General features: G+C 32.9%; 1 protein-coding gene across 7 annotated transcripts in view; it reads left to right on the top strand.

Annotated features, from left to right (window-relative positions):
* LOC129919529 (optomotor-blind protein) overlaps positions 1-16,606 on the top strand; it is a 149,508-nt gene extending 132,902 nt beyond the window's left edge. For 3 of the 7 annotated variants that reach the window (XM_056000435.1, XM_056000436.1, XM_056000439.1), the window contains 4 exons: positions 8,195-8,341; positions 8,435-8,511; positions 14,830-15,059; positions 15,609-16,606. In XM_056000435.1, coding sequence (XP_055856410.1) covers positions 8,195-8,341; positions 8,435-8,511; positions 14,830-15,059; positions 15,609-16,510 — 1,356 coding nt within the window. In that variant the 3' untranslated portion in view covers positions 16,511-16,606. The remainder of the gene's footprint in view (positions 1-8,194; positions 8,342-8,434; positions 8,512-14,829; positions 15,060-15,608) is intronic. The other 4 variants (XM_056000442.1, XM_056000437.1, XM_056000441.1 and 1 more) reach the window with 3 other exon arrangements.
* Positions 16,607-23,762: the final 7,156 nt, after the last annotated feature.

Genomic DNA, 23,762 nt, shown 5'->3' with positions numbered 1-23,762 from the left:
AGAAGTGTGTGCGAGCTTCAACATGGAAAACAACACACAAACTATTTTGTTTAATAACGTGGTTTTAGTAGATCACATTGAATCTAATACTTCAATAATGTTCTTTAATGATTTTATGTTGTTTTTAATGAAATTCAATGAAGGGACCTTACCACGAGGTTCTAATGCTTGATGGGTCTAACGGGTTTCTTTGCTATTTTCACAAGCGTATGAGTTTTCTTTAGAGGAGTGACAGAAGTATTTTTAGAAGTATTGAAATTTACTCAAGGAAGTGAATATGTCAGTCTCTAGTCTTAAAGGAGTGTTATATAATGCTTATAGGAGTGCGCTATTTCTGCATTTGGAATTAAAGATGTACCCAATGCTCACTTAAATATGTTCCTTTTTTCAAATCATGTCAGTCCCGTGGAGCCATCATGTCATTTCAAAATCAACAAATGACGCACCTACACTCTAATGCAATACACAATTTTGTTGAACAAAGTTTTTGACATAATCAGAACAACAAATCAATTATACTTCGATTCAAGTTCGCACATATTTTATTCCACAAATACTCATCTCACATCTGTGAGGTCCAGGTCGATCGTTTTGCAATGCGTTTCAAGACCTTCGTCCTTGCCTTGCATTAGCGCAAGAGATAATCTCTCTTCTTCCTTCATCATCATCATCACATTGAAACCGAAAAAAAAGAAGAAAAATCCTTGTATGCACTTTAAATCTATGTAAGTATAATGATGTGTTGGAGATTAAATTTTCGATGCTGATGCTGAGTCCGCTGTCGCTGAGCGTGTGGGATGACAAAACACTCATAATTTTATGCAGTGTCGACGACGTAGCTGACGCTGACACTCAACATGGGGCGGGGTGTGTGTGGTTGTGGTGTATAGTGTGCTATAAGATTTGCTTGCACACATCTTTTTTCTCTTCCAAGAAACAACCCCATGTGGGGCGAAACCAAATTAAAATGAAAGCAATTGAAGTAGATAGCAGTTTGAGATACACTGCAGCTGGCTGGCTAAAGGCCCACATACACCTGAGATCTTTCATACTTTTTTTCGTTTGTAATTTTTTCTTATACTTTAGTGTGTTACTTTTTTTTTTTTGTTGTATTTTTATTATTGTTGATAAATAACGTGTGGTTGTGACAATAACATGGGTGGTGGCGAGTTCTCTCCTTTCGCGTCTTATGTTCACGAAGGTAGTATCTTTTCATCGACACTCTCTTATGCTAGCGATATTCGCGGTTTTCCCGGTATGTTATAACAACTTCACCATATTATACCAACCAGAGCCATATAATACACAACACAACGAGAAACAACATTTTATGCATTATCTTGTGTTAATATACGTTTAATAGATGCAACGCACAATGACATCGGCCCTTATTGCACTTTGCGATGGCAGATATTGCAGCTTCATCTCTCTCTGCTTGCACAGTATACCGGTTGCGTGTTGCTTAAAAAAAAGAGTGTTATCTGTTTTGACGTATGAATTATGATAGCCAGGATATGGAGAAGATGTTTTAAACACCAATAGGGTTACCGCATGTTGATGCCACATTTACACAATTGGGAATTTGTCATATTTCTTTCCATTTTCTTAAATGTTTATAAATGGTTTGCAATTTGTCAGTAAAAACTGGCAAGTGTTAATAGAAAGTGGCAATCTTGTTTGTCAATGATTTACTGTCAAAAGTTATAAATTTCAGCTAGTAGCATCTACACTTGTTTAACTTCCCCATCAGCCGCTGATATTACTCGTTGACTGACGGCATCAACTTCATTTTTTTTTTTGTGGTCACTCTAGGCTGGCAGTAGCGGCTTCCTCAATTCGCGGTGGGATCCTTGCTTTACGCGACTGTCAGTTTCCTATTGATTTCGTCATACGATGCTGAATATTTTTTTGTGGTTACTTGTTATTAGTGTCAACATAATATTTTCCAGATGACAGGTAATGCCAACATTAAAAATCAGTCGCCATTGGCGTTCTTTAACTAACAAAAATTGTACCAGATACTATTTCGCACGACAGAGAAAGAAATGCCAATAAGTTAATGATAGACTCAGAATGAGGGAATTTTGTTGTTGGTATATAGGTAATAGAATGTACCTACACCTCACAGTTTAAAACGTTAATACAATGAGAATGTTTTCCACTCCAAGCTAAAATAACAGGTATTAAGGCAGTTTTTTCGACCATCAAAACGAAGTATATACTTGCCGAAAAATCAGAAAATCTTTAAGCAACAAATCAAACCTCGGAACTTCATTCCCATCAAAACATTGAAAATTCCCAAATTATGGAGTAGAATCAAAGTATTAAAAAAACAATAAAAGTCAACTTCTTTTACTATAAAATTAATAAACAGAAAATATTCCTTTAAATTGAAAAATAGTCCCTTAAAGCAGTGAGAATCAACAAGAACGAACTTTTACCATAAAAATCTGAATCCACCAAAAGGATGAAAACTACTAACATTTTTGTATTTGATATGAAATTATAGAAACTATTTATTCTATTGAAAAAAGGTCCCTTGAAATGATGAGAATCAACAAGAACGAACATTTTCCAGAAAAGTGAAATAATTGATATCAATGTAGTTTCGTTATACAAATTTTGAGTTTTTGTCGGAAACTTTGAAAATTTCTTAAATATCACAAGTTTCGACATCTATCGGTCTGTTTTTGTATCAAATGCAGCACTTTTGAATGTGAAAACTTCATATTGACATCTATTTGGTTGGCAGACTCTCATCATTCAGTTTTTGGACAAACGTGGGAAAAATATACCTGGATTTTTATAAACAATTTCTTTGTGAAAGAGTGAAGGTTCAAAACCGATAGTTTAATGTTATTTGCATAAAACTTAACACTTTGTTGTGATCCATTCTTATTTCGATTAATTTCACAGTACAATTTTAAAGACTTTCAAAAAAAACTAATAAATTAAAATTTCTACTTCTTCTCCATTCAATTTCTTAATTTGTTTTCTTACCTTTATTCATTCTTCATCACCTCGTTAGCCAAATTCCGATTGCCTGACTTTATCTCCAATTCCAGACCAATCATTAGAATCCTCCCTGCTGGCGCCAAATACCCAACCCATCAAACCAACTCTCAGACATTACCAAATGAGGAAAAATAATAAAAAATAAAATAAAAATATGAAACAAACCCATAAGCCCGTAGCAATACGCATAAGTGCCATGTGATTTATTAATTCCTTTAGTAATAATTCCCAAAGTAGAGTTGCTTGGCTGCTGCTGGTTGGTTGTTGATGTCTGATGATGCACTATGGTAGAGTATAGTTCTCTTTAGCAGCTCAGTTTTAGAGAGACTTAGCCAAAGCCTTTAGGTAACAAAACACACAACTTTTCTTTTTCTAAAGCTGTCTTCTACAAATTAAGACAAATCAAGTGATCTCTCTCATTCCATATATATAAATGAAACTTAACAACAACAACAAAAAGAACTCAAAAAATATATATAAAAATCCTAATAATACGTCCAAAGGAGGAGGTGTGCACACGCAGAAAACAAAGTTAATACATCATCAATCATCGGTGAGTAGCAGCAACCATGGCATTTAGATGAGTGCTGCCACGCCAACTCAACAGGTAGGTAGGTAGACTTTTATATGAGTATCTTTACTGAGTCCAAAAGAGTGCAAGAAAGCCAATGTGTGTCAGTCCATCAACTCTATGTCTTAACGAATTGTGAAATGCCCGTTTTGCCCTCCCCCTTTTCACAATAAATAATCAAGGCTGCTGTCTGTCTATTAAAACTAATTACTCGACAAAATAAATTGCTAACGAAAAAAAAAATATCGGAGCTAAAAGATCAGATCTTCTAGAAATCAAATAAAAATTAAATCATTTGATCATCGCACGTCGTCGACGAGTCGTCGCTTCGTTGTTTTCTGTTTTCCATCAGTTAGCTTTGAAAACCCATTCGGAAGGTAAACCCCCTCATCACTTTGTATAACCAACGAATATGATTGTTATTAGAAATATGCCACACTCGAAAGCTAGTGTCTTCTTCTTGACACGTTGTGTCTGTATATGGTTGGTCATATTTTTTTTTTTTCGGACCCCATTGTCTATAATGGTCAACTAATTAAAATGCTTTATTGTTTTAATAATTCTTTTTTTCCATAAAAATAAATACAGGACTGGATCAGGTCATGGTGCGATTAGGCCCGATTCGAATTTTGATTGAGTTTATCTTCTTATTTTTGTTTGAATTATGTAGAAGTGATAAAGCTCTGAAAACCACCTAAAATCAAGAAGGAGACTTTAATCTGCTCGAACCTCAAGCACTTCGTTTAAAAGCTAGGAAAAAATGGAATTCCGTCGAAAACCCGGCGAATCACCACCATCGCACCACAAATAAAAATTTTATTTGGCGGAAAATTCCGCCGCATGTTATGACGGGATGTGGTTCGCCCAGCGCAGCTGTAGTTTGACCAACACTGCGGTATGTCAGCGAGTAAGTAAGTGGACCGTTTTGCGGTGGTGGTTCAGCGAATATGGCTCGGCGGAATTTCCTTTTTTTCGCGGAATACTTGGCTTTTACAAATCAAATAAGCTTAGCTTAAAATGGGCCCCTTCTGATAGCCTTATTCCTGAAGTACGTTTCCACATTGCCTTAGGTTTAATTCAGCCCCGTTTAAGCGCCACAATGCCGCCACTGTTGTTCGTCCATCATCACCATCATCTTCCATAGATAGTGTTTAAAATTATATCGCTAGCACTGTATTTTTTTTTGAAAGATATTTAAAGGGTCACTGTATCAAGTATCTACCTATAAATTTTCGGATCTTGTTCCATCTGAAATTAGCTCTCTGTAACATTTTGTATATAGCAGCTAACCACTGTTCATATTATATGATTTGATTCGTTTTAACGATCTAACAGACGGGTTTATGTCTATAAATTTTGTTTTATGCAGATGCTCGAGAAGGTACCTGTGTTGTGTGTGTATTATATTTATCTGTCGGAGATGAATAGTAATAATCGTAAAATCTCTTCCTATGGTGTGTAACCTTCTCCTTGATGAGTGTGAGAATTTTTTTTTAAGGGCTCTCACATTGAGCGTTGATCATCATCATCATCATCATCATATTCGGCGTGCGCAGTGATGATGACCGAACGATTCGTTGGCGGCAAACTATAGGTATAGGAGTAAGTGGCGACGAATGTCTTGAATGAATTTTGAATTGGTTTTTGGTAGATAGGTTTTCCTCTGCAAAAATACTGTTGTGATTATAATTGGCAATAAATTAGCATTAAAGTAAATTATGTTAAAAGGCTGTTTTGAAAGTGTTAAAATGGAAAATGTTTGTAATTTTCAGTTGTTTTGATCCTATTCTATAATAAAACGAAAATTTTCAATCTGTTGATTTTCTCTATATTCTTTGAGAACAAACTTTCTGCACGGAGAATAAAAAGGCAGCTAAAAATAATATCATGTCCACTTTAAATCCCATTCTCTTAAAACAACGCGATTTCCGCTTAAAATAAGCGGAATCCGCTTAAAATAAGCGGAAGCCGCTTTTCCTCTTAAGTGGATTTCTTTTAAATTTGCACATTCAAGAAACAAAGGATATTTTTCCGTTTAATTTAAGACTGAAATCATCATGGCAAAGAACCATGAAGAAGTCCGCTTAATTTAATACAGAATCCGCTTGTTTTAGGGTGATCCTTTTTCTTCGTGTGATTTTCTATTAAATTTTATAGAGTTACATCATCAACTAGAATCATTAGTTCGGCATAAAAACGATTGTTTTTAGACACTGGCACACATTAAAAAACCAATCTTACCTTCCAACATGCATCTATATTACTTTGACTAGGTATAGGAAAGCTTCGAACACACGGCTGGTAGCAGCTACAAAACATAAGAATTGATTTTAAGTTTTACGATCTCAAAATATTTATGTTGAAATAGAGAAATTCTTTTCATTTCTAGTTTTTAAAAAATGTTGCAAAATAAGTAGCAAATAGGAAAAGCAATTCGTCGTTCAATTAAAAATACACTAAAAATCGTTCGAAATCAATGTATTCAAATGCTCAAATCTTAAAAGTTAAAAAGTTATCATTTTATATAATGATTTTATTTGACAGAAAAATTCTTCTCATTTCTAAATTAAAGAAAAAACCAAAATAAGCAGCAAATAGTGAATGCAATTTGTCGTTCAATTAAAAACATACGAAAAATCGTTATAAATTAATGCATTCAAATTCAATTGCTCAAATTTCAAAAGTTTAGCCAAGAAGGTATGATTTTATGTTCCAAAAATGTTGTTCTAGAAAATAGTAAATATAAAAAAGACCTTAAGGTATCGATAAGGAAAACTTCCAAGCAGAACAAAAAAAACTGACTCATTTTACCATAAGGTATTGCCAACACCATATAAACACCCAACTATATCCCAGTTGACTCGTTTTAATTAATCGTTTTGTGATCTTTCTAATTAGGCTATAAGTCCACTGTCGTCGATTGTCTACAACTCCACGCTTCCAAAGAATTCCCCATAGGTAGTAGAGTGAGGTAGTGCAAATTGTAAGAAATGAAACTCTGCAGAAGCAATTTATTCCCATGACATCAAAAAGAAACAAAAACAAAAAACCACACACACAGATCATTAGGCTTATTCAGTGAGACCTCCCTAATAGCGCCACACCATGTTTGTGTAAGCTTTGCGAGAAATCGCGCACTAAATTCTCGCACTTCCAGAATTCCTACTTCTACATAATTTCGGTTTTGGCTTATCTTTTCGTCGATGCTGATGGTCAACAACAGAATTGAAACCAACTAATAATCTGTTTTCGTAAAAAAAGGCAAATTAATTTCGAACAAAGGTTGGGGTCCTTTCTGCGACTTCAAAACTTCGAATCAGATCTATAAATATGTTGGTTTTTCTTTCTTTTTTGTTCCTCTCCTTTTTTTGTCGTTCTGATTGTGATACATTTTTATTTGGTTGGTCATTTCGACATCTCGTCGATCTCTCAGCTAAAACCCTAAAATGCTTAAAGTTAATCACAATCCGCATATAAGACGGATACTTCTCGCTTCTCTTAATGAAGGTGATTAACTCCTTGCGAGATAAATATTCAAATGATCTTTCGCACGCATACGCATGCGAATTCGCGAAATGTAATAAAATTGTTCATTTTTAAAGAAAAGAAAAAAAAAACAAAGAAGAAGGTGCTTTAATCGAAAAGTGTCGAAGTCAAATTATGGTCATTCTGCGGGATTAAAAAAAAAACTGAACGTGTGAGGTCTGAAATCTTAACAAAAAAAAAAAAGAGTTCCTAATATTTTTTGTGTCGATTTAATTGAAATTGAATAAAAAAAAATAATATTATTTCATCGAGTTTTGTCGTCGTAGCCGCCTCTTCAGAAGACTTTATCACCAATTAAAAAGATTAAACGAGATATCAATGTTTAAGTCTGACTTCTTTGTAGACCTCAATACTAGACTAGACCAGACACCAAGCATAAAACCTCACACACAGTGATATTAGGTCTCAGACCTAGATACATTTTGTAAAGGTAGACATTAAAAAAAAAGACTTCCCACTAATTACCGTAAAACAAGATTAACAAGGTTCTCAAGAACCACCGTCACCCAGAGGGAGACACTAAAAATAAAAAAAAAAAAAAATATCAAAAAAGAAGGATTCAAATGCAACCTCGAAAAAAAGGAACAAAATAAGAAAAAAAAAGCGGTCCGATTCGTTAATTATTCCCAGCGATAAAATCTGCTCGTCCTGCCTCTCGCTCTCTCTACCTGTCATCTTGTCAGATTCAAAATAAAGGATAATTAAGTGATAAATAACTGGAAATGGGTGTAATTTTGAAACTTATTTATGATGTTAATCACGTTAGCCTCTCCAACAGACAAACAAAAGTATATTTTGTTATTTAATTTTTAGTTTTTTTTTTTTTTTTAAGGACAAATGTGGGTGGTCTCTCGCGATATTCATGGGGGGTTTTAGCGAATTATTATTTTATTGAATTTTTGTTGTTGTTAATTCAGGTAAAGATTTCTATATTATTTGACATTGATAGGCAGGTTATAATAAAGGCGTTATAATTTTAATTTAAAAATAAAAAAAAAAAAAAAATACTGTCTGAGTTCGATGTTTAATTTTGGTTCGCTTTTTTTATTATTTTTTTTACAGACTATACTCAATTCAATGCATAAATATCAGCCGAGGTTTCATTTGGTTAGAGCCAATGACATCTTAAAGCTGCCATATTCAACATTTCGGACGTATGTGTTCAAGGAGACAGAGTTTATTGCTGTAACTGCATATCAAAATGAAAAGGTAAGAAATTAAATTTGTTGTTCGTCTTCTATTTGAAAAAGATTGTTTTTCATTTTTATTAATTAATTTGTCTTGTTTTGGTACGGTTTTCAGATAACTCAATTAAAGATTGATAACAATCCGTTTGCGAAAGGTTTTCGAGATACTGGTGCTGGAAAAAGAGAGAAAAAGTAAGTATCCTAAACGTAATTTTTGAAAATTTTACGACAGGTGGAGCCAAGAGATCTGTGGTGATGACAGAAGAAAGAAGGGGGAGGGGTAATTTTTGAGCATCTGCAACGACTGTAAAGTAATTAATTGATGACTGAAGGGAAAAGGCATTCAAAGTCAAAACTTTCAAAAAACAAAAAAAAACACAAAGTAGGTATAAATACAAAAATAGAAGAAATACAATTTTTGTCAAGCAATATTTTCAAAACTATTAAGCTCATATAAACGACCTTAATATCAAAAAGTAGGGAGTTTTGCTCACTTGAAGACTGTTACGGTCACATTTTTTTTAGGGGTAAAATACCCTCTTTTTTATTATTTAACCACTGTCGGATTTCAAGATTGGATTCATAAGTTCACCATCCCGCAGGAGGAAATGACTATACACTACAGACCATTTAAAACGCTGACATTTTTGTTTAGCAAGTCAAGTATGTAACTATTTTACGATTTAGTTTTAAAATCAAAAATTAGGAACAACAATGGTTGAGCAACGAGGTAGTTGATCGTTAAAAAAAAATTACTTTCTGGACCTTTGTTTCTTATGTGGTTAGCTTGGATTCCATATTCCACTTTTTCGAAACTGTTGAGTTTTCTTCACCTGGAAACTGCCAACAACCACAAAAAAAAACTTTAATGAACAATAAACTTACGAAATACATTTTGGGAAAAGAAGAATTTTGCAGTGCTGTTGAGAGTTTTTAAGGTTAGGGATGATCCTTTTTTTGTCATCCCATTTGAAAAAGCTTACCCTTTTACACACAGTTTTCTGCCAATAGCTGAAAGCGCCATGACTTCCTTTATACTTGGGTCACAATGATACAACAAATCTTCATTCACTGGCGAGAATTTGCAAAAAGCTTACCTACTTACCCCTTTCCTATTATGGGTCATCTAATTAGGCCTTTTCTACTGACTGTTCCTTGATAGTTCTTCGCCATGAGCTTCTGGTCTTCCGACTCTTCTGCTTTCTTGAGTGAGCGGGTTTCACTGCATTGCTTGACTTGAAATGCTATCGTTACCTTTTTAAAACGTATTTCCAATCCACTGCCACTGACGCTTCGTATAATATAATCAATGGATTTCTGAGCCATTCTTTTACATGAATGAAGTTATTCGTTGAGCCAAAAACTCCTTAAAGTGTTGCGGAGATTTCAAAAATTGATTCCAAAAATGAAAATTTCCGAAGCGGCGAAACCGAGAAAATCGGACATTTTCGGCAAGTTCGACTGTTTTATGAAACAAGTACATAAGACCGTGCATTTGGTGCCGCAAAGACCTTCAGTGCCTAAAACTCCTTATAAAAAAAATAGATATAATTTTTTAACCACAAAAGACCAATTTTCTTACACAGCTTTCCCGAAAACCATTTTCCTTAATTTATAAGCCCTGCTCAAGGCCATTTCATTTCAAATTGCATATATTGAATTTTAACTATAGCACATTAAACAAAAACCGTTTATCTTTCTTCCATGGAACGTATGTAAGCTCTGTAATTTTCTAAATTTAAAAATAAATTCCATTCGTTAGATATATTTACGTGTAACGCCTTCTTTTTTCCTATATTCTTTGATCTTAAATTCATGTGTGTTGATTTTAACACTCATCTACCTCCTTTTTCTTCTTTACACACAGAGGCTACAATTTTCCAACGAAAAATAATGTAGAATGTGAAAAGAATTCTATTAGAATATAATTGTCTCAAAATCTAAACCCCCATGGAGTGTAGTATAGGGTTGTTGTTGGTCGTCTACTACTATATTCTGTGGTTAGCAATTTTTGTAAACCATAGACACTGCCATAAAAAGGGTAACCAAGCAATAAATTTTCTTGAAATCAGCTTACATGGCATTTTCATGTCATTGCACTGACACACTAATCTTTAACATTTTAACAAACATCTTCCAAGTTGTTCATTTATACCTCAACTACCACCACCCTTATGCTGCCTATTGAAGCTGAAGCAGAGCTGACTTGTTTCAAAAACACCGAAAACGCGAAGAAATCATTATTTGCGTCAGCTACTATACCTAATAGCATTAGAATTACAAGAATGACAAACAGTGTGATGGGGGGCAGCTTATATGATACACACGCTAAATAGACACTGGTAAGACAGTATAGGTATAACACCAAGGACATCATCCATGTAGATTATGTATAGGATACATTAAAAGCAGGAGATTCTCTAAATTGATTGATTGATTTTAATTTCCTGCATTATCATGATCGGATTCTTTAAGCTCTGGAGCATTATCCCAAGTCAAACAGTGCATAAAAGGAGAGCAAATAACGCAAGTCACCCCAGTTTGACGCCAGTATACGAATAAAAAAACAATTTTCCTGCAGATTACCGGAAATCCGATACACCCGGAGGACGAACTGGAACTCTCCTCATTGCTGTGTGTATGTATGCTAGCTAGGACATTCATCTTATGCCCGTCATTGTCATCACAAATCCATTTGGACAAACAGATTGATAGAGTCTACAACTTTTGTGGCGAATTCAAACCCAGAAATGACATATCAATTTGACTTTTTTCTTCCGGCCTGTCAGATGATGACAGTCGTGTCCTTGGACAAGGGGATGACTGACTATGACTATGACGATGATGATATAGCTTCTGGATTGTCATCAAAGGGGGTGGAATTTGAAATCACAAAGCTGAAACCGGAATCACTTGACAGTGCGGCAAATAGTGTCAGTGCCATTTGGAGAGACGTCAGCTCTTCTATAATACTCGTACATGCTAGCTGCCAGTCCCTGTGACACCTACACGCGGATAGCAGCAGCAAAAACGATGTGCAAAAGTTGGCAGTGGGAGTATACTGTGTTTTTTTTAACGACTCAGTACACAGATATATAAAGTCTGAAATTAACTCCCACAAAATACCACTCGCTCATTCATTCAATATACTAACTATACCATCGTCGTAGTCGTTGTCGGTCGCTGCTGCTGGTTCTGATTCAGCTTCTACTGCTACCGCCACTGCCACAATGGGGCTTCTTTTCCGTGAGTTTCATTGTCGAATGAAATATTCTGCTCACGACTTTGTACTTTCAGTTCGTTGATTAGAGTGTAGAAGTATTGTTTTTGACGTGCGACCCAGGAGTTAGGGATGGAATATCGAATTTTATTAAAACAAAAATAAAATACAAAAAAATACACTGAACTGGGAAGCTGATAGTTGAGTTGAGGTTTTCTTCGGTTTTGTTTTGCGGGTGATGTACGTGTGGTGATTGGGTTTTTTGTTTCTCGCTGACTGTTTGTTTTATGTTTTCTATTTTGTTTTGCATTTGGCTTTTCTTTGACAAATGAAATGGAGATACACAAATATATGTGTTTTTGCATAGTGTCGCACCAGAACTAGAAGAACTGAACGAAATTCCATTACTCAAATAAAATATTATGTTTCATGAAATAGATTTTTCAATATTATATAACGCGACTGGTTTGGATGTTTTTCTAATGAGAAAAAACTATCTTTGTATAGATATCAAAAATGTTTTAATTGAGGGATACAAAGTTTTTCGTAAAGCAAAATTCACTGTTTAATTGATTAACATTTCTCAAACAAGCTTTAAAAATATTTTAATTTTGAAAACTAATCAATAACTGCGCAAATCTTCCATTTTTTTCTGACATATTGAAACTACCTCATCTGCCAATTTTTTAACACTGGTTACGCCCAACTATTCAAATACTACTCCTTATATAAATTTCTTTTCATAATTCGCACTGTCTCAGCACACACGTCCAACAGTCCAACGCGAAAATAAGATGCTGCTCTTCATTCAGATTATTGACCACTTTCTTCAGCTGTTAGTATTAGAAATAATTTGATTTAATAAACCACCGACAGATGACCAACTTTTTATTAAACTTTCAAAATTTCAAAAAATAATTTACCTACTGTTTTTCATGAAGAATCCACAATGATATCAATAATTGCATTTTCATAGAAAATATTCGTTCTTGGTTATTCTCATCGTTTCTAGGGACCATATCTCACTTTAAAGAAAAAATTTCTATCATTTCATTTCCAGTAATAAAAATTCTTTAAGATTTTCGTTCGTGGCCTTTTTCGTTTCGTGGACTCACTTTAATGAAAAAATATTCGTTCTTGTTGATTCTCATCATTTCAACGGACTTTTTGTAAATTGCTGCTAGTTCATTTCTGATAAGAAAAAAATTAGTGCTTCATGATTTTTATCGTTTTGGTGGACTCTCTTTCGTAGAAACTGTTTGTTTTTGTTAATTCTCATCGTTTCAAGGGACCACTTAACATTTGAAAGATTTATTTTTTGTTATGTTAATCCCTTTGGAGAATTCATTTTCATGGAAAATGGTCGTTGTTTTTGATTCTTATAGCTGCAAGGGACTATTTTATTTAACATATTTTCTGTAAGTTCATTTCCCATAAAAAAGTAAATTCTTGATAATTTCTCTCCTTTAAATGGATTCACTTTCATTAAAAATTTTCGTTCTTGTTTGTGTTCGTCGTTTCTAAGGACCTTTTCTCATTCGAAGAAATATTTTTTGTAGGACAATTTCTGATAAAAAGTAAGTTTTTTATGGTTTTTTTGTGGATTCACTTTCCTGTAAAAAAAGTTTATTCATTAGCCTCAACGGATTATGATTCAATCGAAAAAATATTATTTTATTTCCAATAAAAAACAAAGTTCAATTTTGATGTTTTTTTTTCATCTAAAAGGTTCGTTCTTGTTGATTCTCACCGTTTCAAGGAACCATCTCTTGATCGAAAATATTAATTTCTTTGATTTCTACCTCGTGATTGTGCATAATTGTGGTTTTGAGAAAGAATAAAATAATGTTTATTAAATTCAATGATGTAAGAACTATATTGCATAGATTGGACATTTATTTTATTCATTTATTGATTTTGGGTAGTTTTGTCTCAATTTCCGAAAAAGTCCCAAAGTTTCTTTCAAGATTTCTTCTTTTTCCCAACTTCAACTCGCAGCTATGGAATGTTTTTCATTACATTGCCGAACTCTTGATTTAATAACCAACAACCAAACAGTTTCAGTTTGATTTTCATTCCCAAGTCAACAGTAAGTTTGATGATGCCACATCACCTTCAGCAGGCAGTTTTTGGGGGGTCCTTTAAAAAGTATTGTACAATTGTTCGCAAAAAAAAACAACATCAACAAAAAGTATACAAAAAAAAGCATCACAGTTTATTTTTCAACAGTTAACTCAACCCAGCTGGCAATATTTAAACGATCAAAACATTCCAGCATTCTGCCCTCTGGGCATCAAAAATTTATATACACCCTTAGCACTGGGGAGAGAATCAATTGTATAAACAGCAAAGAGTCAAGCACTTCAGCAGTTATTTCGCACAGAGCAAAGAGTTGAAAGCAAATAAACAAAAAATACAAAAAAAAAAAAAAATATCAAAAACGAGAAAGGCAAAAGTTTTGTCGAGAGAACCTACGGAAGCGGTAGACGGTGAAAATTGTTCCTCACAAGCAAAACACCGGAAAATCCTTTTCCCAACACTATTCCACTGAGGTGCTGCTTAATTACGTAAAAAGAACTGTTAGAAAAATGATTTTATTTTTTTAACCACAGCATGATAATTGCCAACCAAGACTATATTCTTATACACACTTTTGACAAAAGAAAACTTGACAATAATAATAATGCTCTTGGTCTAGCTCTACAACAAAAGTGTGTATATGTATATTTCTTTGCGATCGAGAGAATATTATCCTTTCAAAATCCCTGTGGTGTTTGAAGTAACTTAACATCTAATACCCTATCATTGAGCATTATAATAATCATCGTTTTAACATCGAAAGGGGGATGAAACCTCAAGAATGTTTTTTTTTGTGTTGTTTCGGATTATTTTAAGAGTCTATGTCATTTCTATTTGTGATAGACAAAAGGGGATAAAAAAAAGGGTTTCGTTTCGTTTTGGTACATGCTAATAAATTAGCCCTCTTGACGAACAGAATAAAGGGTTTCCAAGTGGTCCTTTGGGTGATCAAATAGAGAATTATGGATAGGAAACAAATATAGCTAGCAATAAAAATGTCCACATAGCAAGCATTTCAAGTAATTAGCAAGGACTTAGTGAAAAGTATATCTTTCCGTTTTGTCTGATGGGCGGCTTAAGTGTTTATAACTTTGATGGGGGTTTTTAGGTCACCCTTGACAATTGATACTTTTTTTGAAAAACATTTAAATCAATGACTTTTATCTGGAAGAACCGAGGATATTCTAATGAACAAACTCCCATACCAATTGTTGTTACAGGCAGGCGTTAATGTCTAACCGCGGATCCGATTCAGATAAACTGAATCCAACACACGTGAGCAGTAGTAGAGCACCATTACATTTGGGCCATACAGGTCGACCTCATCCGCACGACAGTCAGGACGACGATGATAAGCTGCTTGATGTGGTTGGACCGCCACAAAGTCCGTTGTTGCCTTTGAGCCATTCGCTACAGCAGATGCATGCGCATCAACACTCAGGTATGTTCAGTTTTTGTATTTATTTTTAAAAACTTTTTAATAAAAAAAAATTGGTCAAAATGTTTTACTGTCTAATAGTAGTGTATAACAGTTGTTAATGCAAGAACGCAGATAAATGGTAACTTGCTGTTCACCATTTTTAATTCCCCTTGCGTTTTTTTAATAATCAAAAAGCTCGTTGATTATCTCGTGAATTTTGTGAAGTAAACTGTTATACGTTGATACGCAGTTCTTAAGAGTTTAAAAAAATGCTCATTTATAACAGTTATAACAATTATTTGTTGAAAAAAAAATTCATTGTCTAACGTAATCTCATCATAAGAGTCCAATGGACCTCTAGCAGTACGGAAATACTACTGTTATACAAAAACACTGTTGCCAGTATCGAGACATTTTCCAAATTGTTGCAAATTCTCACCAAAGAGCTGTCAATGTTCAAAATTCGTTTACTATTTTTGACCAATTTTTTTTCATCCATCAACATTTATTTTTCAATCATAAATATAAGCAAAGATATTAATTATAACAAAATTTTTAACCAATTTAAAGCCCTTGCAGCTTGGTTCAACCACTTAGCCGGTGCTGGCGACCATTCAAATGAAGATGCAATACGACGCCGCCTTCAATCCGAAGACATTGAACGCGATGGCAGCGATTCTAGCTGTTCGGAAAGTGTTGGTGGCAGCACTGGCGGAGCATTTCGACCAACCTCATCGGGTAGTCCCAAAGAAGCGCACGGTGCTGCCGGTGGCTCATATCCAGCACCGAATATATCAGTGGGTCCACCTATTCATCCATCGCCTCATCTTTTGCCTTATCTCTATCCACACGGATTGTATCCACCACCTCCATTATCGTTGCTACACAATCCAGCTGCAGCGGCCGCCATGAATCCGGGCCTTAATCCAGGATTGCTGTTCAATGCACAGCTTGCATTAGCCGCTCAACATCCCGCCTTATTTGGTCACTATTCAGGACATTCGCCAGTGTCACCATTGCAGGGCCTTAAAGGTCATCGTTTTACGCCGTATAACCTGCCTGGCAGTTTGGGTTCGGCATTTGATGCTGTAACGCCTGGTTCGAATAATCAAAGATGCAGTGGCACAGGTGTTGGTAGTTCAGGTGACAATACCAATATCAGTGGTGACAATGGTCCAAGAAGCCTTAGTTCAAGCCCATCTAGACATCAACGTGCCTCCTCGAATTCTCCTCCCACGCGACCTATTTCCATGTCACCGACAACACCGCCATCGCTATTAAAACAACGCTCCAGTTCGCCATCAGAATTGAAAAATATCGAAAAAATGGTCAATGGTCTTGAAGTGCAGCACAATGGCAGTAGTCTGATTGCCAACAGTTCGATGGAAGATAGTCCACTGCATCATCACCATCAGCATCATCATCAGTTGCATGGGAGATCTGGGAAGCAATCACCATCATCTGATCAGTGACATTTGTATGCCGCGGATGATAATGATAAGTCATCCATTATAGATCTCGACGACGTGTGACACACCGAATTGTAGGCTTAGAAGGGTGCCCTTTTATTAAAACAAAAATAAAATAAAAAAAAAATCATCTTCCTCCCTCACTCACTCACACACACACACCATAACTCGTAAGACTTATTTAATTCACAAGCTAAACATTTTAGGTATACCTACATTATAAATATATATTAAAAAAAGGCTTTCCTAGCCACAAAAAAATAAAAACACACGTGTAAATACAAACCGCATAGCATTTTGTAGATAAAAAAAAAAATTAAAAATGAAAAAAAAAACATAGAATCTTATATTTTTAGGTTTAAAAAATTGTAATAAAAAATACAAAAAAAAAAACTAAACTAAAAATACAATTAAATTAAAAACGATATTAAATTTTATCAATTACCTTCCTTAATTCGATCATATAGAGTGAGTATACACAAAGAATACAAACAGTTCTAAAAGCCATTATGCTTATTGTGGAAAGAACTGTTTGATTCTTTTTTAAGCAAATTATGCAATCGAGTTGTTAAAACAGGGATTTATTTATTTTAAGGGTGGATCAATTAGTATTATTTAATCCAGAATTATGTGATTTCAAGGCTAAATTAGTTTCATTTTGAAGAACTGTTTGTGTCAAACTTCGGGATCAGGCTTCTTGTTTGTTTAACATGGTCTATTTTTGTTAAAATTTTTGGTCTTAAGTTATTCGATAGAACAGAGTAAATGAATCTCCAAAAAGCTTGTTTGCTCCTGAGGACTTTTAGTCAACCGATTTGGAAAGTCCCTTTCTTCCCGAGTCAATTAATTTTGGGAGAGAACAGGAGAGTGTATTTCGTTTCATTATTAATTGCTAAGGGGTCCATAAAATATTTTGGGTTTAGAATAGAAGACATAACCAAAAGCCTATCATGCTATATCCCTCTTTCCAAAAACCACATTCAAAAGCCTCGAAAGCTTATAAGTTACCACGGGAGATGCCGAAAACGGTTTACACACAATTTTCCTTTGCCTCAATTTCTATAGATCTTCCTACTGAATTCAAGTGTGACACCACAGAACATTCTTTATTGCTCCACCCTGTACTTGGAATATCAACTCGATTATCAAACCAATATTCCAAGTAAAGGGTGGAGCAATAAATACGGTAAGGATCCTTTTCTCTTCAATGGTGGCGACATGGTAAAAGATTTTCTGGTACAATTTTCTTCGTGGTACAATTTTCTTCGTACCGTTAATTTTGCTGAAATCGTTGCTTCAATTTGGTTCAGTTCTTCATTTTGCAGAGATTTGAGCGTTTGCTTAGTAACACAGTTAATTACCAAATTTTCTATGCATTTTTCAAAGTCTCCTTGTATTGGGACGCGGAAAGTAATTTTGACCTTCTAGCAGGTCTACCAGCAATAGTTTTAAGGCGCCTTCTTTAGATGATATATGTTAACTTGTTAAGTGCAAGAAATCTTAATCGCAGGTTCTAAATATTTGTCTAAACAAGAGAAGTTTATTGAAATGTCATTGCAACTTTTCAGCTGCCAGCTGTCAATTAACAATCAAGTTCTTATTCATTCGTTTGTTTTTAGCACTAATTTCGTTGCCGCAACAAGGTTGCTTGTAAACTCCCAGAAACTGCTGATGTTTTGGAGCAAAACTATTGAAATCAAGTTTTTGGTGCACATTTTCTAATAGCAAACGTTGAAATAGCTTTCTAAAGCTTTAAATTGCAACAAACAAAAATACTGATCCGCGAGATCAGACGACAATTATACGGAAGTATAAGTTTGTAAACAGTTTTTTAATCAGTTTGGAACTTTTCAATTGTTTTTGAAACTTCCATTTCAATTTAGGTTACCTCTTTTTCTTAAAATGGTTCCTTCCTTAAACCACTAAGACACCTCTTAAAAAAAGCAATTCAGGTTTTGATAAAAAATATTTGTGAAGACCTATTGATTTTCTTAAGCCGAACACAAACCTACCATTATTTTTATCAGCAATATTTGAGTTTTTTTTTTACTATAGAAACTTTGCATCAGTTAAATTTATTTTCATGTGAAAAATTGCTTTTAGAGCTGACAAAATTTTGAAACAGTAATCTAAGCCATGTTTTGTTGGTACCTGTGGTTCATTTACGTTTGCTCCTTATAAAACACATCACCCTTAGACTTCGACGTAATAAAACCCTTAAAATCAATGATGTAACCAAAGAAAGTTTTTTTTTTGTTTTTAATTAAGCGTATCCGTAATTTTCCTATTATTCTTTAAGTTACTCGTATATACTACATAAAAAAAATATATAATTTTGCAAAATAATTCAAGTCAAAGTAAAAAAAAGCCTTTAAATATTCTTAAAGTTTAATTACAACAAAACATACATAAAAAAAAGGCATGAAAGTGACAGTATTAGAAAATTGTTTGCAATTTGTATAGCATGTACTAGTTAACCACTACTACACTACATCACTAACATATCAGTCGGGCATCGAATTTGGAATAAATGACAAAAAAAAATGAAGCTTCCTTTCATTTCCTATAGATTTTTATTTTGTTTCCTAATTTTATTCAGAAATAATTAAATTTAAAAGCCAAGTGAATTGTTTAAACTTAAACAAATAAAATCATACTAATAGCTGTTTAAGTTTTATTTAAAATTAAAAACGTGTGATAAAATACAAAAAATTATAACATAAACCCATTTAATCATTTATTATTTTCAAAAAATATTTATAACTTTAAGTTAAAACTCCATAAACATCTTTCCTGACTTTAGACATATAAAAACTTTCATTCAATTAAATAAAAACAAAACAGCAACAACAAAAAAAACGTATGCCTATGAAAAGCAAAAAAAAAAAAAAAAAAAAAAAAACTTTGAGCAACATTAACACTTCACAAATTAAAAAAAATGTTATATATAAAAAATAAAATGAAAGCAATATTATTCATAGTTAATTAGCACTATTTGCATTGCTATTATAATTATTACATTTTTATCTTATTTCATTGTGAATATTAAAATAATTAGAAATTATATATAAATACAAACAAATATGAAGAAAAATTAATAAAAAAAAAAACACTATTCGTGTAAATATATTAAAAAAATAAAAAAACGTATAATATAAGTAACAATTTTTAGTGTGTAATTAGATTTATTTAAGAAGTAAATTTTATCTATATATACTGAACAAGAAAATAAATAAACTACCATATATATATATATAAAAAATAATTATATGAATATATATTATTTTATTGTGTAAAAAAAAAAAACAATTAGAAACAATTAATAAGAAAATTAAAATTAAAAAAAAAACACAAAAAAAAATAAAAAAAAAAAATCACTTTCAAAAAATTAAAAAAAACAAATACAAACAAATAAGAAGGCATATATATATATTATATTATGGAATATACATACAAAAAAAACGGAGATCTGTAAATTTGTTATTTTAAATAAAAATATAAAAGCAACAAAAAAATGAAAATGAAAAACAAAAACTGACACAAAAAGAAATAAAAATTATATATTAAAAAAATTAAGGTTTTTGTGTTTTAATTACTCTTAAAAATTGCATTCTCTAAGTTTAATATTGAGATTCAATTAAATCTGATGGCATTAAGAAGGAATGGTAAGCAAACATTGGTTTTTTCAACCAGACGGAACAATTTGCCTAATTTATTGTAAAATTGTAAAGGAAATAATAGAAAATACTCAATTGGCATTTTCCTGAAATGTGATAATTGAATTTTTTTAGTTACAAAATAGTTTTATTTAATGTTTCTAACATCTGTAAACGAAAACTTGTTTCGAGACTTTTGTCAGAAGATATCGGTTTCGGAGTGTTAGGAAAAGAAAAAAACTGTTTGGTTGGAAATATCTCAGGAACCAGACTTCGAAGAAACTTTTAGTTTTCAGTTATGAATAGAGCTTAAAAAGCCCTTTCTTTTGATGTCTCACTTGATGGATTTGGAGGAAATTAAAAAAAATGGAATTTTTTTTGGCAAGGGGTTGACCTTGATTTTTTCTCAAAAGTCTGAAAAAAAATAAATTTGTAATTTTTCTACCGGAATAGATAGGCATGTTCACTGTGAACTCATTACTTTAAACTAAATCTTGTTTTGAGAATTTGATCAAAAGATATCGGTTTCGGAGTGTTCGGAAAAGAAAGAAAAAAATGTTTGGTTAAAAATATCTCAGGAACCAGACTTCCAAGAAACTTTTAGTTTTCAGTTACGAATAGAGCTTAAAGAGACCTTTCTTTTGATGTCCCACTCGATGGATTTGGAGGAAATTTTTCAAAAAAAACCTTGATTTTTTCTCAAAAATCTGAAAAAAATAAATTTGTAATTTTTCTACCGGAATACATAGGCCTATTCATTGTGAACTCATATCTGTAATCCAAATTTTGTTTCGAGACTTGGGTCAAAAGATATCGGTTTCGGATTGTTAGGAAAAGAATAAAAAAAATGTTTGGTTATTTGCAAATATCTCAGGAACTAGACTTCGAAGAAACTTTTAGTTTTCAGTTATGAATAAAGCTCTCATTCAAATTTTTCAAAATGGATTTTTTAACAACTTAACTGTCCAATGAGTATAACATATTACTCAAAATACATGTTTTGTCCCAAGCCTACAGAGTCATATGTATCATATATGATTCATTTACATATTTTACCAAAAACAACTCCACTGTCCCCATACAATCTGATTAAAAAACCTCTGTACGTTCAATATTATTTTGTTTATTTGAAGGATTCATCACTCCACGTCCCAAGAGTCCTATTTGACTCATAGAATATTTTCTGTATCGTGTTCCTAGAGTCCATGAGTCATATACGATTCATGAAGACGTGTTTCTAAAAACGTGTTTGCTATATGAAAATATATAGCAATAGAACATAATTCATTCATGAATGTGTATAGGAAAAGAAGAAATACTTTACCGCACTGCAAACAAAATTGGAAAAATGTTTAAGCAAAAAAGTTTTTTCATAAAAAAATCTTTGAATTTTTGTAAAGATTTTTTTTTTTTTTTGGAGAAGTTATATGTAAACATATGGAAGAATATTTTTTTAAGTACGATAATATAGGTTGGTACATAATAAGAAAATTAAAACACCATTAACCCTCTGTCGGCACACGGGTGCGAATTTGGCAGGACAAAATGAAAAGTGGTCACAGAAAAGTGTCTTTATAAGGGTGAAAATACATGTTTTTTTTGTGAATACAGTATTCGAATTCCTCGGAAAATTCTACATCAATTTCATATATGATTCTCCATAAAATAGTGAGACCGAAAAAAGTTCTAGCGCCATGAAAAAGTATAAACCAAATTCGCAAAAAAGAGGTGCGCCTACAGAGGGTTAATAGTACAGGCGAGCGATTGAAAAAACAAATCTAGGCAAAATTGTGGAGGCATCAATACTTGAATGCAGGATAATAAAAGAGGCTTGACTATGTGTTTTGTCTTGTATGGTTTTCCTAGGCCGTTTTGAAAAATACGTTTTGATCAATATCGCGAAAACGACCCATCTTACAGAAAACTTGCAAGGAAGTTTTTGACAGTAAATTTAATTATCTTTTTTTTAAATCACAATTTTCCCATAGAATTAATACTTTTTTAATAAGAGACCCAAATAATACGTGCTTTTCTTTTTTTTTTTTACTTCCCCAAGGCAGTTGTAAGGGGTAAGATTTCCAAACAAATTTTGTTGCCCTTTTGTTTATTATTTTTTATCTCAATGTGTACACGGTGGGCAGGAAGCATCGACAGGTATGAGAAAAATGTCGACAAAAACTGCAAGTTGGGTTGTATTTGTTGATGATTATACGTGCAAAATCCGTTGGAATTGAAATCCTAGCTGCTCCTTTTCAAAAGTTATTCATATTTTTGTATTTCTAATCGGGACAATTGGGAATAAAAATCTTAGGGAGAGTACGATAACTTAGGCGACAAGAATTGATAACGGTATTTTGTAGAGGAGTTTAATACAATAATTTTTTACAATAGGAAGGGGGTTCCATCTCCCCCCGTTTAGCCGGGAGGGGCAATTTTCTAAAATATCATGTTAAATACAAAAAAAAATTATTAAAAAACAATGGCAACACTTACAGTTATGAATGATACCTTTTTCAAGATACAGAATTGTACACTTGATTCTAATTTTTAAATCAAATTATTGCAATTAATTGTTCTCGAAATAATCAACTTCAAAGTCAAAATTTGGGAAAAAAGTTGAAAAAAAAAACATATTAAATACTATTTTTACCAAGACTGTAAATTTAAATATGAAATAAATCCACAAAATAAACTGCCTCAATTAATTTCTTATCAAATACTGAAAACCATATATTTCTGTGCCTTATAATTTCCGAGAAAATTGAAAATAAGAAAATTATCTTTTTATCAGATTTTCATTTTCTTAACTATTTTCACCAATATGAACAGCTTTTTAACTTAAAAGTATCATGCCTGGCTTGCTTCGCGGGTTTTCAGGAAGTGAGCTCAAGCAGGGGGGTTGCAAGGGGGCATACTGCAAGCATTATGTTTATGTAAACACGTTAACAGCTAAAAAATACAAATCTGATAAAAAGGTAGTTTTTTAATTTTCAATTTTCTCAAAAACTAGAAGGCATAGAAGCATATAATTTTCAGAATTTGATTATAAATTAATTGAGGCAGTTTATTTCATTGATTTATTTCGTATTTAAATTCGCATTCTTGGTAAAAATAGTATTTAATGTGTTTTTTTTCAACTTTTTTCCCAAATTTTGACTTTGAAGTTGATTATTTCAAGAACAATTAATTGCAATAATTTGATTTCAAAATTAGAATCAAGTGTACAGTTCTGGATTTTGAAAAAGGTATCATTCATAACTGTAAATGTTGCCATTGTTTTTTAATAATTTTTTTTTGTATTTAACATGATATTTTAGAAAATTGCCCCTCCCGCCTAAACGGGGGGAGATGGACCCCCCCTCCTGTAGTAAAAAATTATTGTATTAAACTCCTCTACAAAATATCGTTATCAATTCTTGTCGCCTAAGTTATCGTACTCTCCCTAAGATTTTTATTCCCAATTGTCCCGATTAGAAATACAAAAATATGAATAACTTTTGAAAAGGAGCAGCTAGGATTTCAATTCCAACGGATTTTGCACGTATAATCATCAACAAATACAACCCAACTTGCAGTTTTTGTCGACATTTTTCTCATAC

The sequence above is a fragment of the Episyrphus balteatus genome, chromosome 4 (genome assembly GCF_945859705.1).
Source record: "Episyrphus balteatus chromosome 4, idEpiBalt1.1, whole genome shotgun sequence".
Classification (NCBI taxonomy): Eukaryota; Metazoa; Arthropoda; class Insecta; order Diptera; family Syrphidae; genus Episyrphus; species Episyrphus balteatus.
The sequence above is the reverse complement of the archived record's forward strand: the minus strand, read 5'-3'. Positions and strand labels throughout refer to the sequence as shown.